General features: G+C 48.8%; 2 protein-coding genes and 1 pseudogene across 2 annotated transcripts in view; all 3 read left to right on the top strand.

Moving 5' to 3' along the window:
- The first annotated feature begins 2,894 nt into the window (after positions 1-2,894).
- Positions 2,895-5,245, top strand: LOC104652143 (uncharacterized). The gene is made up of 2 exons (XM_074391343.1): positions 2,895-5,142; positions 5,223-5,245. The coding sequence occupies exons 1-2, from the start codon at positions 2,895-2,897 to the stop codon at positions 5,243-5,245; spliced, it is 2,271 nt and encodes a 756-aa protein (XP_074247444.1).
- Positions 5,237-5,974, top strand: LOC141582657 (uncharacterized; annotated as a pseudogene).
- Positions 5,975-8,849: 2,875 nt separating this feature from the next.
- Positions 8,850-17,296, top strand: part of MEI1 (meiotic double-stranded break formation protein 1) — a 90,957-nt gene continuing 82,510 nt past the window's right edge. The window contains exons 1-3 of the mRNA XM_003932820.4: positions 8,850-9,059; positions 14,812-14,935; positions 16,064-16,114. Of these exons, the coding sequence (XP_003932869.2) occupies positions 8,886-9,059; positions 14,812-14,935; positions 16,064-16,114 (349 nt within the window). The 5' untranslated portion in view covers positions 8,850-8,885. The remainder of the gene's footprint in view (positions 9,060-14,811; positions 14,936-16,063; positions 16,115-17,296) is intronic.

The raw sequence follows: 17,296 nt of genomic DNA, 5'->3' as shown, positions 1-17,296 counted from the left end.
CTAGCCAGCCCTGGCACCAGGGTCAGAGTTGAGGCTGGGGCATCAGCCTCCTTTGTGAGGTGGCCTCAGTGACAGAAGGGCTATGAGGTGGCGGTTACCCTACTGTAGCTGGCTGCATCAGATGTACCAGGCCTTCCCTCTAGCTCCCAACACCATCTTCCTTCCTGGCCTAATCTTTGCCATGTTGTTGTCACTGCTGGGTGCCTGTGCCGTGGTGGGGCCATTCCATGGCCCTGAGTGGGAGCCAGTGCAGGGTCTGCTCTCCCAGGATCACAGCTGCAGGGACCCTCAGTGCTGTGGCAACCTGCTTGTCCTCTGCCTCTTTCTGGTCTGGCAGGTCCGGCACTATTGGCACCAGGTCACCAGGACCCGCTTTAGCACAAGGAATGTCATCAAGGTGAGTGGGCCTTATACACCTTCACCCTCCTTCCCTCAGCACCAAGATTGTCTCTGTCACTTGTTACAAGGACCTTTTTCTATCCCTGGTGCACCAGAAATGAATCATAGGGGAACTCATACTGCTCAGGGAGAGCAGTGGCCAAGCCCCAAACCGAGGAGTCACCCTGATCTCCTCTCTTTCCTTCACTCCACACATTCAATCCATCTGCAAGTCCCAGGGGCTCTACTTGGAAATTGTGTATCTCAAATCTGATCACTTCTCACAACCGTACCACAGCTTCCTGGGCAGAGACACCATCATGTCTCACCTGGACCATAGCAACAGCCTCCTGCCCAGTTCTTGCTGCTTCTCTTGTCCAACCACAGCCCATCCTCCATATAGTCACCATAATGGCCTTCTTCTTTCTCTTTCCTTTTTTCTTTTTTTTTTTTTTTGAGATGGATTCTCACTCTGTTGCTGAGGCTGGAGTGCAGTGGCATGATCTCAGCTTGCTGAAACCTCACCCCCCAGGTTCAGGTGATTTTCCTGACTTATAGGCACTACCACCAAGCCCGGCTAATTTATTTTTATTTTTAGTAGAGATGGGGTTTCACTATGCTGACCAGGCTGGTCTTGAACTCCTGATCTCATTATCTGCCTGCCTCAGCCTCCCAAAGTGCTGGGATTACAGGTATGAGCTACCGTGCCGTCAACTCTGTGGATTTCCTTCTTTTCTTTTCTTTTTTTGAGACAAAGTCTCAAAAAGGCTAAAGTGCAGTGACACAGTCTCAGCTCATAGCAACTTCTGCCTCCGGGTTCAAGCAATTCTCCCGCCTCAGCCTTCCTAGTAGCTGGGATTACAGGCATGCACCATCACACACAGATAATTTTTGTATTTTTAGTAGACACAGGATTTCACCATGTTGGTCAGGCTGGTCTCAAATTCCTGACCTCACGTGATCCACCCACATTGGCCTCCCAAAGTGCTGGGATTACAGGGGTGAGCCACCATGCCTAGCGGACTCTGTGGATTTCTTTCTTTTTCCTCTTTTTTTTTTTTTTTTTTTTTTTAGATGGAGTTTCACTCTGTTGCCCAGGCTGGAATGCAGTGCCATGATCTTGGCTCACTGCAACCTCTGCCTCCCGGGTTCAAGTGATTCTCCTGCCTCAGCCTCCTGAGTAGCTGGGATTGCAGGCATATGCCATGATACCCAGCTAATTTTTGTATTTTTAGTAGAGATGGAGTTTTGCCATTTTGGCCAGGCTGGTCTCAAACTCCTGACCTCAAGTGATCCACCTGTCTTGGCCTCCCAAAATGCTGGGATCACAGACATGAGCCACTATGCCCAGCCATTAGAACAAACTTTTAGAAACAAATCATAGCACTTAGGTGCTCAAAACCCTGCAATGGCTCTTATACTTACATTATCTGTCAAACTCATAATAAAATTCACACTTCTAATCACGACTCTAAGGACCAGCATAATCTGTCCTGTGTTTGTCTCCGATCTCATCTCCCAGTGATCTCCTCATTACTGGTTTCATTCTGGCTACGTGGTCTTCTTTGCTGTTCCTGTACACGTGACTTTGTTCCATCCTCAAGCCTTTGTACTTAATGTCTCCTCTGCCTATAATGCTCTTTCTTTAGATGTCACTTGCTTTGCTCCTTACTTCATTCAGGTCTCCAAACGTCGCTTCCTCCAAGAAGACTTCCCTGACTATTCTGTCTGTATGGATTACACAAGTTAATATGTGTCCAAGGATTTTGCTTCTCTGTTCTCACTTACAGGTGCCACTGCAGAAGCAGGCAGTGACTTCCATGAGGTGCAAAACTGTCTTTGAGCTGACTCCCGAATTCTTCTTCAGTCCTGGAAAGTTCAGGGACCTAGATTCTCATCAATGGGCACAAAGGCAAAGATGGGGATACCGGAGGAGCCTCCAGGAATCACGGACCCAGAACCTACTTTCTCCACAGCACCCAAGTCCGGGCCCACCTTCAGGTGTTCACACCCACTCTGAGCCCATTTTTTGTACCACGTCCATTTCAAGCACCTGTCTAATGCCTCGGGACAGTTGCTGGAAAGCATGGCAGGTACCTTGGTGTCTCAGAGATGGTCAGACCCACCCTGCCTTGGACATGTGCCACAAGATGGAGCAGCTGCTGCTTCACTTTCAGGAAAGGTTGGTGTCACTGGAGCCTGTCATCAGCACGAGGTCTCACCCCATCTCCATGACCTTAACCACCTCTCTTCCAAACTTACTTTCAGCTCAGAGGCTGCAGTTCTGCTCCAGAGAGCTGTTGCCTGATCATTCTCACCAAACACCGAGAATGTGCACTTGGAAGTCCTGGGACTGTCCACCAGAGGCCTGGGAACCAGTGGGTAAAAAACAGACATCAAGCAGAGGAGATAGTAGAGAGACTCAGGCTCCAAGGGGGATGAACCAGAGAGGGAGAAGATGGGAAGATGCTTCAGAAATGCAGGCATCTGGAGAGCAGTTCCCAGTAGACTTTGGAATGGAGGGTGATGCAGAGACTAATGTGTTGGAGTGTGCAAACCAGAGACTAGTAATAAGTGAAGCTGATGGAGAGATCTTGACACCAGGGTGGGAGAACCAGGACCGGATGGGAGTTGAGAGTAGAACCAACATTCAGGAACTAGGGAATAGAAACCAGAGGGAGCCTGGAGGTAAGAATCCCCCTGAAACCCAGACACATATGGGAGAGAACCAAGAAGAGTTAAGATGTAAAACTGATGCAGAGACCCAAACACCTGAGTGGAAGAACCAGGATAAGAATGGAAGTGAGGATGCTGTGGAGACCCAGACATTTGAGAGGAAGAACAAGAAAGAAGCTGGAGGGGAAGATGGGGAACAGATCCAGGCTCAAGAATTGGGGAAGCAGGGTCAGACTAGAGATGAGAATGGTGAGAAGACCCGGACGTTAGAGTGGGAGAAACAAGAGCAGATGAAAGGTAATGCTGATGTGGAAATTCAGACAGAAGAGGGAAGAAACAAGGACCAGGCTGGAGGTCAGGATGCTGCACAAACCCCGTCATCTGGGAGACAGAATCTAGGAGAAGTAAAAAAAGAGGATAGTGTAGAGACCCAGGCCTTGGATTGGGGAAAACAGGAACGTATTGGGAATATTACAGAGATCCAGACACCAGTGTGGGAGAAGCAGGATCAATGTGGAAGTGAGAAAGCTAGGAAGACCCAAGCATCTGGGGGAGAGAACCAGAAACAATTAAGTCATGAAATTCAAGTGGGGTGGGGAAATAAAGGCCTGAGAAGAGGTGAAAATGCTAAAGAAACCCAGATATCTAGCAGGAAGCAGCTTAGGGAGATAAGAGAGAAGGACTGGGTGGTGATCCAGGCACCATGGTGGGGAAACTGGAGACAAGTAGCAAGTGAAATTGACAGAAAACTTGAGATACTATGTTGGGAGAATCAGAATTGGATTGGAGGTGAACATAGAGCAGAAATTCAGGCATCAGAGAAGAGAGACCACAGAAAGGAAGGAGGTGAGGATGGTACAAATATCCTGGCACCTGAGGCTGAGATCCAGGAACAATTAAACGGTGAAACTGATGTGGAGACTCATTCAGCAGGGAGGAAGAAGAATAAGCCACTTAGAGAAGCGAATGGTACAGACATTCAGTCACTAGGGAGGAGAGAGGTTAAAGGTGAGGATGAAAAAGAGACCCAGGAACTTGGGGAAAAAAATCAGTATCAGTCAGGAAGCGAATTTAGTGGAAAGATTCCCAGACCAAAGGGAAAGAATCAGGAACATACTAGAGGCAAGGATTGTGGACATGCCCAGACATCTGAGTCAGTGAACTGGGGCAAATTAACAAGTCAAGTTGATGGAGAAACTCAGTCAGAAGAACGGAAGAAAAATGAGCAGACTGGAGGTAAGAATGGGGCAGAAATTCAGATACAAGGGAAGAGAAACCTGAGAGAAGTTGGAGGGGAGGATGGTGTAAAGACCTGGGCACCTGGGGAAGAAACCCAGAGTCTGTTTAGAAGTGATCTTGGTAGAAAGATCCTTTTATCCGAGTGGAAGAGCCAGAAGCAGATGGGAAGTGAGAATGGAACAGAAATTCAGGCTCCAGTGGAGAGAAATCAGAGAGAACCTGGAGGTGAGGACAGTGTAAAGATTCAGAGACCTAAGAGAGAGAACCAGGGCCAGTTTGATAGTGAAATTGGAGACAGCCAGTCACCAGGGAGGAGGAACTGGGAGCTGACTGGAAAGGATGTTACAGAAAATCAGGCATCACAGAAGAGAAACCAGAGAAAGGCTAGAAATGAGGATGGTAGAACAATCTGGAGACTTAGGGGAAAAAACTGGAGGCTAAGAGCAAAGAACCAGAGACTGTTAAAAAGTAAAGGTAATGGAAAGACCCGTTCATCAGAGTGGAAGAACCAGGAACAGGGTGGAGGTGGGAATGATGAAGAAATTCAAATACAAGGGAAGAGAAACCTGAGTGGGACCACAAGTGATGATGGCTCAGAGAGCCAGGCTCCTGCTGGAGATGACCAGGGACAATTAAGAGTTGAAATTGATGAAGAGATCCAGGTACAAGGGCAAGGAAACAAGAAAGAAGGTGGGGCTGAGGATGTTGCAGAATTCCAGGATATAGGAAGCCAGAGAAAGTGCACAGATTGGGATGCTGGAGGGCCTCGAGCACCAAGGGGAGGAAACAAGGACCTGGTCAGAGGAAAGGATGCCGTGAGGGACTGTCTCCAAGTTGACTGTTCTGGGGGTGAGAGACCCAAAGGCAGGAAACACAACCTACCAAGGGCCCCGGCCTTCACTGGCTCTGGACATGGGGCCATGGAACAGGAACAGCCAGTGGTTGTGAATAGTTCCATCTCTGCTCCCTGTCCTGAGATGGATCTTCTCCCCCACCGGGGTGAAGTCTTCTTGCTGGTGGGTGGGGAGGGAGAGCATGTGGCCAGCCAGGGCACAACCCCTGCCAGGGATCACAGAGTGGGGATCAGTCCAGCCTCCCAGGAGGCCCAACCTGAATCCTGCAGAAGACGACAAAGGGACAAAGGGGTAGATCCAGAGAAGGTCCCCGGCCTGACTCGGCAGCTCCGGAACCCTCCATCTCTGACTGCTCCCTTGGGCATGCCCTCTGCCTGTCCCTGTGTGCTGTGTGGCCCAGACCCGGAAGCTGCCATAGCTCTGGTGGGTGCTCCTACTGCCCTCACTGTCCTGCCCAAGGGGACAGTCCTCAAGAAGAGCAAACAACTGCTCCTGGAGTCCCTGATGCGGAGGAGGATTGCACACCTGAAGTGGGGTCTTCCCCGGCGGATCCTGGAGTCCTATTTCCTGTTTAACTTCTTAGGATCTTGCTCATTGCCCCCTGCTATGGCAAGGCTCCCTAGACTGAACACGGGCCAGGAGCTCCAAGCGCGGCAGGAAAGGTATTGTGAGGCCCAGGGCTCCCCACCAGGCCTTAAGTCCCGAGAGAGGTTCCAGAGGGTTCAGCGCCCAGACAGAAAAAGCTCGAAACTTCCTACACAAGCCAGAGCTCTGGAGAGGAACAGACCGTGCAGATCAGAGCCGACCGGCATTTCCATCCAGCCTGAAAAGGCCAGGAGAGTCAGGCCACCAGAGGGCGCCAGAGAACCACAGGAGATCCAGAAAGCGCCTGCCAGGGCTGAGCCTTTGGCTCCCAGGACCCCCAGGCCGGCAGCGAGATCCAGGAGCTGGTGTGGCCAACAAAGGGTCGGAGAGCCTCCCAGTGAGAACAGCAGGGGCTGGAAAATGATCAGGCCAGGGGTCTCCCAGCTGGCAGAGAGGGCTACCAGCAGAGTGAGGACCTCATCCTCCAGGCCAGACTACGCCCACTGGAGGAAGGAATGCACATCTTGGGAGGCCTCTAAGCCCCCTAGACTCAAATGCCAGCAACCCCCATACTGGAGAAGAGGAAGCCTGGTACCTAAAGAGTTCAGAGGGGCTGGGCAGCAGCCTTCCTGCCATTCTGCAGAACCTGTCGGCTTCAAAGGGAGGCTCCACTCTGCAGGGGCAAAGCTGAGCATGACCCTTCTGAACAAGATGTCCTGGTCCCCACAGCTTGCCAAGTGCAAGCACTCAGCCCCTAACATGATCCTGAGGGAACTTGATTATACTCTGCTTCCCAAAGTGGGTAATCCACGTGCAGGGGAGGACAGGATTGGAGGCCACACTGCTTCACAGAGGGATCTTCAGCCACAAAGTCACTGCTGTACTGGAGCCACCCTTCCTAAGACAGAAAGATCCCAGGGCCAGGGGGCATCTGGAAACCCAAATGGGGCTCCACAGAATATACCAGGCTCCAAAAAGTTTGATTTTATGAAGCATCTGAGATTTTTTCTCTTTCAGCATGGCTTTAAAAAGTAGACTCAGGCCCAGAGTCCTCAGGACATGTTAGAAAAGGTTTGAGACTGTCTTGATCCCCACAAAGCCTCTAATAAATTGGTCATTTGGGCCCTGTGGGGTTCTAATTTCTATGGCATATGTTTTCCAAGCACTCCCTTTTGGGGTTTGGGATACTTTGTGGGTGGCGTAGAAGCCACTTCCACTCTGTGGTTGTGAAGATTTAGGGAATGTGGGTGACCCCAGTGTTCTCTCCAAAAAACGTCCCCTCCAGCCTCCTCACAGTAGAGTCCACTGAGGTTCTTTCCTGCCCTGTCCCCAAGCTAATCCTGATTAAGGCAGGATACTCCAACAGTCTTGGCTGCTTATGGGAAGGGGTGGTGCTCTACATGGGACACTAATTTTTCTTTTGAGACGGAGTGTCACTCTGTGGTCCAGGCTGGAGTGCAGTGGCTTGAGCTTGGCTCACTGCAACCTTTGCCTCATGAGTTCAAGTGATTCTCCTGCCTTAGCCTCCTGAGTAGCTGGGATTACAGGCATGAGCCACCATGCCCGGCAAATTTTTTTATTTTTACTAGAAGCGAGGTTTTGCTATGTTGCCCAGGCTGGTCTCAAACTTCTTTCTCTCTCTCTGTCTCTCTCTCTTTTTTTTTTACTTTTATTTTTATTTTTTGGTCTCAAACTCTTTATTTTTTTTGAGATGGAGTCTTGCTCTGTTGCCCAGGCTGGAGTGCAGTGGTGTGATCTCAGCTCACTGCAACCTCCACCTCTTGGGTTCAAGAGATTCTCCTGCCTCAGCCTTCCGAGTAGCTGGGATTACAGGCACGTGCCACCACGCTTGGCTAATTTTTGTATTTTTAGTAGAGATTGGGTTTTGCCATGTTGACCAGGCTGATCTTGAATTACTGACCTCAGGTGATCCACCTGCCTCAACCTCCGAAAGTGTTGGGATTAAAGGCATGAGCCACCACATCGGGCCTATTTTTGTATTTTTTTTGTACAGACAGCTACAAAAAGTACAGGTCGACGAGACATCCCAAGATGGGTCTTGCCATCTTGCCCAGGCTGGTCTTGAACTCCTGGGCTCAAGCAATCTGCCCACCTCAGCCTCCCAAAGTGCTGGGATGACTGGAGTGAGCCACCACACCTGGCTGAAAGGATATTTTAAAGCAGCTGTCACCAGCCTTTTTGGCACTAGTGACTGGTTTCATGGAAGGCATTTTTCCCAGGGATTGGGGGTGAGGGTGAAGGTTGGAGCTCAAATTGTTCCACCTCAGATCATCAGGCATTAGTTAAGATTCTCAGGCCGGGCAGGGTGGGTCATGCCTGTAATCCCAGCACTTTGGGAGGCTGAGCAAATCACTAGGTCAGGAGTTAGAGCCATATGGTGAAACCCCGTCTCTACTAAAACGCAAAAATCAGCTGGGCGTGGTGGTGCATGGCTATAGTCCCAGCGACTCAGGAGGCTGAGGCAGAAAAATCGCCTGAACCTGGGAGGCGGAAGTTGCAGTGAGCCGAGATCGTGCCACCGCACTGCAGCCTGGGCGACAGAGCGAGACTCTGAAAAAAAAAAAAAATTGCTGCCGGGCGCGGTGGCTCAAGCCTGTAATCCCAGCACTTTGGGAGGCCGAGGCAGGTGGATCACGAGGTCGAGAGATCGAGACCATCCTGGTCAACATGGTGAAACCCCGTCTCTACTAAAAAATACAAAAAATTAGCTGGGCATGGTGGCACATGCCTGTAATCCCAGCTACTCAGGATACTGAGGCAGGAGAATTGCCTCAACCCAGGAAGCGGAGGTTGCGGTGAGCCGAGACCGCGCCATTGCACTCCAGCCTGGGTAACAAGAGCGAAACTCCGTCTCAAAAAAGAAAAGAGAAAAAAAAAATTGCTTTTCAACTTTGGGTGTGGTGAAGACATTCCTGCAGGGTTCTAAGCGCAAACTGCTTTTGGCTTTTAGTTAGACACGACTCAGAGCCCTTGCGCCCGCCACTCACCCTCAGGTGCAGCTGCTCGCCCGAGACCGCGGCTTCCAGGGTCCGCGCAGGCGCATTCCACAACGACGCAGGCGTGTCCTCTAACTGCGCATGCGTGCAGGCTGCGCGGGAAAAGGTTCTGCCTCAGCGAGAGACAAGCGAGGAGATGGCTGTGAGGCAGGCGGCGACGGCGGGCACTCCCGGGCCCAGAAGGGACGAAGAGGCGGCTCTTTTCTTCGAGAGGGGCCATTACCGGCACGACTCGCGCTGGCTGCTGCCTGTGTCCCCCCGCCTGTGCTTGGCCTGCACGCTGGAGCTGCTGTCCGAGCCCGGCGTGTCGGTGCGGGTGGAACTCTTTCTTTGGAAGACCTGGGTTTGGGCATTACCCTCAGCAAACGCGGCCGGTCCCTCGCCAGACCCGCTCCGGTGAACCCGACGCGAAACCGGGCCCCCGCGCGGTGTTCCTGCTCCTCCCTGTCAGCCCATCCCACACCCGGTCACAGCGGCTTCGCGGTCCCCTCAGCCCCAGGCCGGCTCGTTGGCTTCCGGGGAGCCCCGTCCACCGGGCCAAGCCTCCTGGCTGTGCGCCTGGAAGGGCGGAAATCCGGGTCCCTCGGGACCTCACCCAGTCTCGGGGACACGCCTTCCCGCTTTCCGCCCTCTGGCCCCTTCCTTTGCTGGCGCTGCCTCCATTTCCCCAGGATTCAGCCCTAGCTCAGGCTCCCGCCATTTCCGTCCCCACTCACCTGCGGGCCAGGTGCCCAGGCGGCGGCCGCTTCTCATTCCCTTCAGCTGTCCGCGTGTGAATCCGAGGAGGGGCTGCCTGGGCTCCGGGGTGACAGGAGTGACAGGTTACAGCCGGGCGGAAGTGGGGTGAAAGGGAAGACCTTTCCCCCGGCAGAGTTGGCTGGGCTGCCTGGGCCTTCAGTGCTTACCTGCGTTTGTAATGAGGTGGGGTTTTTTGTTTTTTTTGAGATGACTGTCGCCCAGGCTGGAGTGCAGTGGCGCAGTCTCAGCTCCCTGCAACCTCCGTCTCCCGTGTTCAAGCGATTCTCCTGCCTCAGCCTCCCAAGTAGCTGGGACTATAGGTGCATGCCACCATGGCCGGCTAATTTTTTTTTTTTTTTTTTTTTTTTTTTTTTTTTTTTGAGACAGAGTCTCGCTCTGTCGCCAGGCGCCAAGCTGGAATGCAGTGGCGCGATCTGGGCTCACTGCAACCTCTGCCTCCCAGGTTCAAGCAATGCTCCCGCCTCAGCCTCCTGAGTAGCTGGGACTACAGGTGCACGCCACCACGCCCAGCTAATTTTTGTATTTTTAGTAGAGACGGGGTTTCACCTTGTTGGCCAGGAAGGTCTGGATCTCTTGACGTCATGATCCGCCCATCTCGGCCTCCCAAAGTGTTTGGATTACAGGCGTGAGCCACGGTGCCTGGCCTAATTTTTGTATTTTTCGTAGTGACCGGCTTTCAACATATTGGCCAGGCTGGTCTCGAACTGCTGACCTGGTGATCTGCCTGTCTTGGCCTCCCAAAATGCTGGGGTTTCGGGTGTGAGCCATGGCAGTGACTTTTGTTGTCCATGGAGGCATCCAAGTCAAGTTTCTCTCAAATTCATGGGAGGGGAATTCGTGAGTGGGGGGATTGGCTGGATCAGCAGTTCCTTTTTTTAGTTTTGGAGAGACAGGCTCCAGGGTGTCAACCTACATTGCCTAGGCGGTCTTGAACTCCTATTCCCAGCAATTCTCCCACCTTGGTCTCCCAGAGTACCAGTATGACAGATGTGAGGCACCGTGCCTGGCTGCATTCTCAAATATTTTGGTATTTTCATCTCAGGATACCTTCATACAAAATTGTTGACCCCAAGTAGCTTTTGTTTATGTGGGTTATATCCACTGAATTTTTTTTTTTTTTTTTTTTTTTTTTTTTTTTAAAGATGGAGTCTTGCTCTATAGCCCAGGCTGGAATGCAATGGCATGATCTTGGCTCACTGCAACCTCTGCCTCCTGGGTCCTGTTTCAAGCAATTTTCCTGCCTCAGCCTCCTGAGTAGCTGCGATTACAAGCATGTACCATCGTTTTTGTATTTTTAGTAGAGATGGGGTTTCACCATGTTGGCCAGGCTGGTCTTGAACTCCAGACCACGTGATCTGACCTCCTCAGCCTCCCAAAGTGCTGGGATTACAGGCATGAGCCACCACTCCCAGGTATATTAACAAATTTTGTGGGGTTTTTTTTTGAGACAGGTCTCACCCTGTTGCCCAGGCTGGAGTGCAGTGGCGCGATCATAGCTCACTGCAGCCTTGACCTCCAGGGCTCAAGTGATCCTCCTACCTCACCCTCATAAGTAGCTGAGGCTACAGGTGTGCACCACCATGCCCAGCGAATTTTTTATTGTTTGTTGTTACAGGGTTTCACTATGTTGCCCAGGCTGGTCGCAAACTCCTGCATTCAAGTGGTAGTCTTCTTGCCTCGGCCTCCCATAGTGCTGGAATACAGTCATGAGCCATTGTGCCTAGCTCATAAGTAATTTTTTATTGTGGCAAAATATAGATACGGTTTATCATTTTTAAATTTTTTTTTTGAGAGACAGTCTTGCTCTGTCACCCAGGCTGGAGTGCAGTGGTGTGATCTCAGCTCACTGCAACCTCCGCTTCCTGGGTTCAAATGATTCTCCTGCCTCAGCCTCCTAACTAGCTGGAATTACAGACACATGCCAACACACCCAGCAAATTTAGTAAAGATGGGAGTTTCACCATGTTGGTGAGGCTGATCTGGAACTCCTAAGCCTGTAATTCACCTGCCTTGGCTTCCCAAAGTGTTGGGAATACAGGCATGAGCCACTGCACCCAGCCATTTTTAGATCTTTTTAAGTGTTCAGTCTTGTGGCATAAGTAATTTAAAAAAATAGAAATAACTGTATTTTCTCAAGAAAGATAGTGACAGGAGTGGTTTTGTTTTATATTTTTGCAAGTTGCTTTAATTGAAGGCAGCTTGGCCAGGTGCAGTGGCTCATGCCTGTAATCTCACTGCTTTGGGAGGCAGAGGCTGAAGGATTACTGGAACCCAGGAGTTCAAGGCTACAGTGACCTACGATCAAGTCACTGCGCTCCATCTTGGGCAACAGAGCGAGACCCTGTCTCTCCTAAACAAAAACAGCTGGATTTTTTTTTTTTTTTTTTTTTTGAGACGGCGTTTCGCTCTTGTTACCCAGGCTGGAGTGCAATGGCGCGATCTCGGCTCACCGCAACCTCCGCCTCCTGGGTTCAGGCAATTCTCCTGTCTCAGCCTCCTGAGTAGCTAGGATTACAGGCACGCACCACCATGCCCAGCTAACTTTTTGTATTTTTAGTAGAGACGGGGTTTCACCATGTTGACCAGGATGGTCTCGATCTCTTGACCTCGTGATCCACCCACCTCGGCCTCCCAAAGTGCTGGGATTACAGGCTTGAGCCACCGCGCCCGGCCCAACAGCTGGATTTTTATCTATTTCTGCAGTCTGTTGTGATATAATATCATGTAGTATCAAAAAATCCACTGTACAATTGTGGGAGAATAAGAATAAGAAAGACTATCAGGGCACAGTGGCTCACGCTTGTAATCAGAGCACTTTGGGAGGCTGAGGCGTGTGGATCACCTGAGATTGGCAGTTCAAGACCAGCCTGACCAACATGGAGAAACCCAGTCTCTACTAAAAATACAAAGTTAGTGGATATGGTGGCAAATTCCTGTACTCCCAGCTACTTGGGAGGCTGAGGCAGGAGAATCACTTGAAGCCAGGAAGCATAGGTTGGGGTGAGCCAAGATGGCACCATTGGACTCCAGCCTGGGTAAGGAGTGAAACTTCATCTCAAAAAACAACAACAACAACAACAACAAAAGACAAAGACCAAGAACATTGTAATATTATATGAAAATATTCTTGTTCTTGTGGACAAGAAGTTCTGAGGTTGCTATTCTTGAATGGTAAATCAGAGATTAATAAGAGTGCAGCAGGAGAGAAAATAAGAGAACATGTTATTTAGAACTTAGAAGAATGAATATGTTTGTGGTCAAGTGCTGTTCAGGGTAAGGAGAGGAATTAGGGAAGGTTTCTTAGAGGAGGAAGCATTCAAATTAGGGTTAAGAAGATAGGTAAGATTTGGACCAGAGGAAGTGGGAGGCTGATTATCCCAGGAGGTAGGTGTTAGAAGGATGGGTTTTGGGGATAATCATAGTGTTTGAAGGGAAATTAAGAGATGAGATTGGAGAGGCAGGTAGGTTAAGGACATTCTTTGAAGAGTTTGAAACCAAGCTAAGGAGCTTGAACTTAATCTGTCAGATGAAGGGGAGTTACTGGGATTTTTGAGTAGCTCATGTAGATGACTACTTTAATCTATTATGTAGGATGAATTGATGAAGGAAAAACAGGAGACTTACAGTAGCACAGAAGAGAAGCAATAAGAAATATAATTTCTACCTTTTATTGAAGAAACTCTTTTTTTTTTTTTTAATGGAGTTTCACTCTTGCTGCCCAGGCTGGAGTTGCCCTGGCTGGTGCAATCTCAGCTCACTGCAACCTCTGCCTGCCAGGTTCAAGCAATTCTTCTGCCTCAGCCTCCCAAGTAGCTGGGATTATAGGCACCCACCACCACATCCGGCTAATTTTTTGTATTTTTAGTAGAGATGAGGTTTCACCACGTTGGCTAGGCTGGTCTCGAACTCCTGACCTCAGCTGATCCACCCAGCCCAGCCTCCCAAAGTGCTGGGATTACAGGTGTGAGCCACTGCACCTGGCTTGAACACACTTTTCTTAACCTCATTCCTTACTAATTAAAGAGGTAATTCAGTCAGTTATACTTGTTTTCTGGTTCTATCCTCAGTGTTTACCCTCTTCTGACCTAACTTTTGCTATTATCATGAGCACATCACACAACTTCTACCCAGTTCCCTTAAAAGGAAGTGACTTGAATATGAGGATTTATGGCTACATTGAATAGAAGGATGTGTTTTCTTTACCTACCTCTGTCACGAAGGGGCCCAGTATTACCTCCCCTGATGGTTGAAGTGGAAAGAACACTGATCTTAGGTCAGATCTGGATTGGAGACTTAGATTTGAATCCTTGGGAAAGTCTCAGCTTCAGTTTTCTCGTCTTCAAAATGATGATAGTATCTATTTTTGCTTTCTTTTTTTTTTTTTTTTTTTTTTTTTTTTTTTTTTTTTGAGATGGAGTTTCGCTCTTGCTACCCAGGCTGGAGTGCAATGGCGCGATCTCGGCTCACCGCAACCTCCACCTCCTGGGTTCAGGCAATTCTCCTGTCTCAGCCTCCTGAGTAGCTGGGATTACAGGCACGCACAACCATGCCCAGCTAATTTTTTGTATTTTTAGTAGAGACGGGGTTTCACTATGCTGACCAGGATGGTCTCGATCTCTTGACCTTGTGATCCACCCGCCTCGGCCTCCCAAAGTGCTGGGATTACAGGCTTGAGCCACCGCGCCCGGCTTCTATTTTTGCTTTCTTCACTAACTTGTAAGGCTTGAATGAGCTGGTAGACAAAAGTGATTTGTGAAGAGTAAATTGCTATATAAGTGTAGGGCATTATGAACCTTAGCTCATGTATAATCCTTTGTATAAACATAGGATTCCTCTGTGTAAATGATACTCTTTCCCAACCTCTCTTTAAGAAGTATGGATCTAGGCCAGGCGCGGTGGCTCACACCTGTAATACCAGCACTTTGGGAGGCCGATACGGGTGGATCACGAGGTCAAGAGATCGAGACCATCCTGGTCAACATGGTGAAACCCTGTCTCTACTAAAAATACAAAAATTAGCTGGGCATGGTGGTGCACGCCTGTAGTCCCAGCCACTTGGGAGGCTGAGGCAGGAGAATTGCTTGAACCCAGGAGACGGAGCTTGCGGTGAGCCGAGATCGCGCCATTGCACTCCAGCCTGGGTAACAAGAGCGAAACTCTGTCTCAAAAAAAAAAAGTATGGATCTTACCATAGTTTAAATGACCCCCCCGGTATCATCTTGTAATTGTGTTTGGAAATTACAATTCTTAGGTTCGGAATAGCTAAAATTTTATTTCTATTAAATATTTTTCTTTGCTTCAAGTTGGTGCGCAAGAAGCACATGTTGTCCTGCTTCCAAGATGCCCTTGTAAGGCACACCTCCCTGGTCACACAACTGGTGTCTGAGGATCAGAGAGTCTGCATGTACTTCATAAGTGTGGTTTTTGGTAAGATTAAGAGGGAAATTTGACATGAGTTTTGCATGTATAGTATGTAGATCTGCTTTTGGGGGTCTTGGAGAAATGGTCTTAGAAAGATTATTTAGATTTTTTTGTATTGTAACACTTCATTAGTAAATTGTTTTGTCATAATGATGTAGAAATAGACCCTTTTCCAAGATCCAAGATGCATTTTACAGTAACTGGTTTTACTAGAGCCAAGAAGAGGTTGGTAAAAGTATGAAGGTGAAAATGGGAAATGTTGGCTAAGTGTGGTGGCTCATGCCTATAGTCCCAGAACTTTGGGAGGCTGCAGCAGGTAGATCACTTGAGGTCAGGAGTTTGAGACCAGCCTGGTCTACATGCTAAAACCCCTGTCTCTACTTAAAATACAGAAATTAGCTGGATGTGGTGATACATAACTGTAGTTCCAGCTACTTGGGAGGCTGACGCATGAGAATGAATTCTGGTGACGGAGGTTGCAGTGAGCCGAGTTCTTGCCACCACACCCCAGCCTGGGCGACAGAGCAAGACTTCGTCTCAAAAAAATAAAAATTATTCCAAGATTCCAGGATACACGGTCTTTGTATAGAACCAGAATGGAGTCTGCTGACCTAGGAATGACCCTGCTCAAGTTATTTTTCCTCTCCTGTGCTTTAATATCTTCATGTGTGAAGTGTGATGGATTAAATTTTATCTGAGGTTCTTTTAATATGATGATAATGTCCAATGGAATGAGCCCTTTCAGGGAGAAAGGCAGCTAACTTGTATTGGGTGCTTTTCTATGCCAGAGACTTCTCAGGCTTTTAACTGCCAAGACAGTCTTAAGGGAGATGGAATGATCTCCAAGCTTCAGGGAGTGCATTCTAACAAGTGACAGAGCTGGAATTGCCTCTTGGGTTTAAGTAGTTCTCCTTCTTCAGCTTCCCGAGTAGCTGGGATTACAGGCATGTGCCACCACGCCTGGCTAATATTTGTATTTTTAGTAGAGACGGGGTTTTGCCATATTGGCCAGGCTGGTCTTGAACTCCTGATGTCAGGTGATCTGCTCGCCTCGGCCTCCCAAAGAGCTGGGATACAGGCATGCACCACTGTGCCCCGCCTGACCACTCCTTTCTTACCTCCTTCTACTTTAAGGACTATTACGCATCGTGGAAGATGGGAGTGTGACAGATCTGTGTATTGAAGGTAAGTTGAAACCATCGTATCTAGCACTTGGAGATGAAAGTATCAGTCTGTAGGCTAAAACCTCAATTAAAAAAAAAAAAAAAGTATCAGTCTGAATTGCAGCTCTGATTACTTGAGACCTTGGTGAAATTGTCCATTTAGAGACAGATAAGAGAACTCCATGAGTTTTCAATCATTAATTCAACATTTGTTTCTTTTTTTTTTTTTTCTTTTTTTTTGAGACAGAGTTTCGCTCTTGTTACCCAGGCTGGAGTGCAATGGCGCGATCTTGGCTCACCGCAACCTCCGCCTCCTGAGTTCAGGCAATTCTCCTGCCTCAGCCTCCCGAGTAGCTGGGATTACAGGCACGTGCCACCATGCCCAGCTAATTTTTTGTATTTTTAGTAGAGATGGGGTTTCACTATGTTGACCGGGATGGTCTCGATCTCTCGACCTCGTGATCCACCCGCCTTGGCCTCCCAAAGTGCTGGGATTACAGGCTTGAGCCACCGCGCCCGGCCGACCCTGTCTTAATTAAAAACAAACAAACAAAAAAGAATATTGGTTAAGTAGGTAACTGAAAAAAAAGAGAACAACCACATTTTCATGGAGGTAGCAATTACAGAAAACAATTCCCTCACTGGGGCTGAGGGAAAACAGAAAAGAGGCTGGATGGTTAAAACTTAGAAGTTTGGAGGAGGGGAGCACATGTGAAACTCAGACCACTGAGTGGCATTGACTAGATAATACTGTTGTCTCTGGAGAAGGAGAGATGCAATGAACGTGGTTCTGGAAAAACTGCAGGCTGGATTCAGCTGCTGTCATAGAATGGCACTGCCACTGCCAGGATAAGGAATTGCTAAGGTGCCAGGCACAGTGATTTGGGTCTGTAGTCCTAGCTACTCAGGAGATTTAGGTGAGAGGGATCATTTGAGCTCAGGAGTTCAAGTCCAACCTGGGCATCATAGCAAGACTGTCTCTTAAAAAAAATAAATATTAAGAGGGAAGTACATTATATGAATGAGAAGGAGTTTATTATATGAATGGGAAGGAGTTTATTATATGAATGGGAAGCGGACAGGAAACAAAGAGGAAGGAGAAAATTCCTTCTTCCTACAGCCTTGTTATCTCTTTCTAGTGCTCTTTATTGGTAGAGCTTAATGGGGTTCAGCTACCAAAGCAAAAATGTTGTTTGCAGAGTCC

The sequence above is a fragment of the Saimiri boliviensis genome, chromosome 21, assembly GCF_048565385.1.
Source record: "Saimiri boliviensis isolate mSaiBol1 chromosome 21, mSaiBol1.pri, whole genome shotgun sequence".
Lineage (NCBI taxonomy): Eukaryota > Metazoa > Chordata > Mammalia > Primates > Cebidae > Saimiri > Saimiri boliviensis.
This window is presented reverse-complemented; position numbering and strand designations above follow the sequence as displayed.

Coding starts and splice junctions, on each gene's coding strand:
- LOC104652143 (XM_074391343.1), top strand. CDS start 2,895: ATGGAGGGTGATGCAGAGACTAATGTGTTGGAGTGTGCAAACCAGAGA. Junction 5,143..5,222: donor CCAAGTTGACTGTTCTGGGG/GTGAGAGACCCA, acceptor GCCATGGAACAG/GAACAGCCAGTGGTTGTGAA.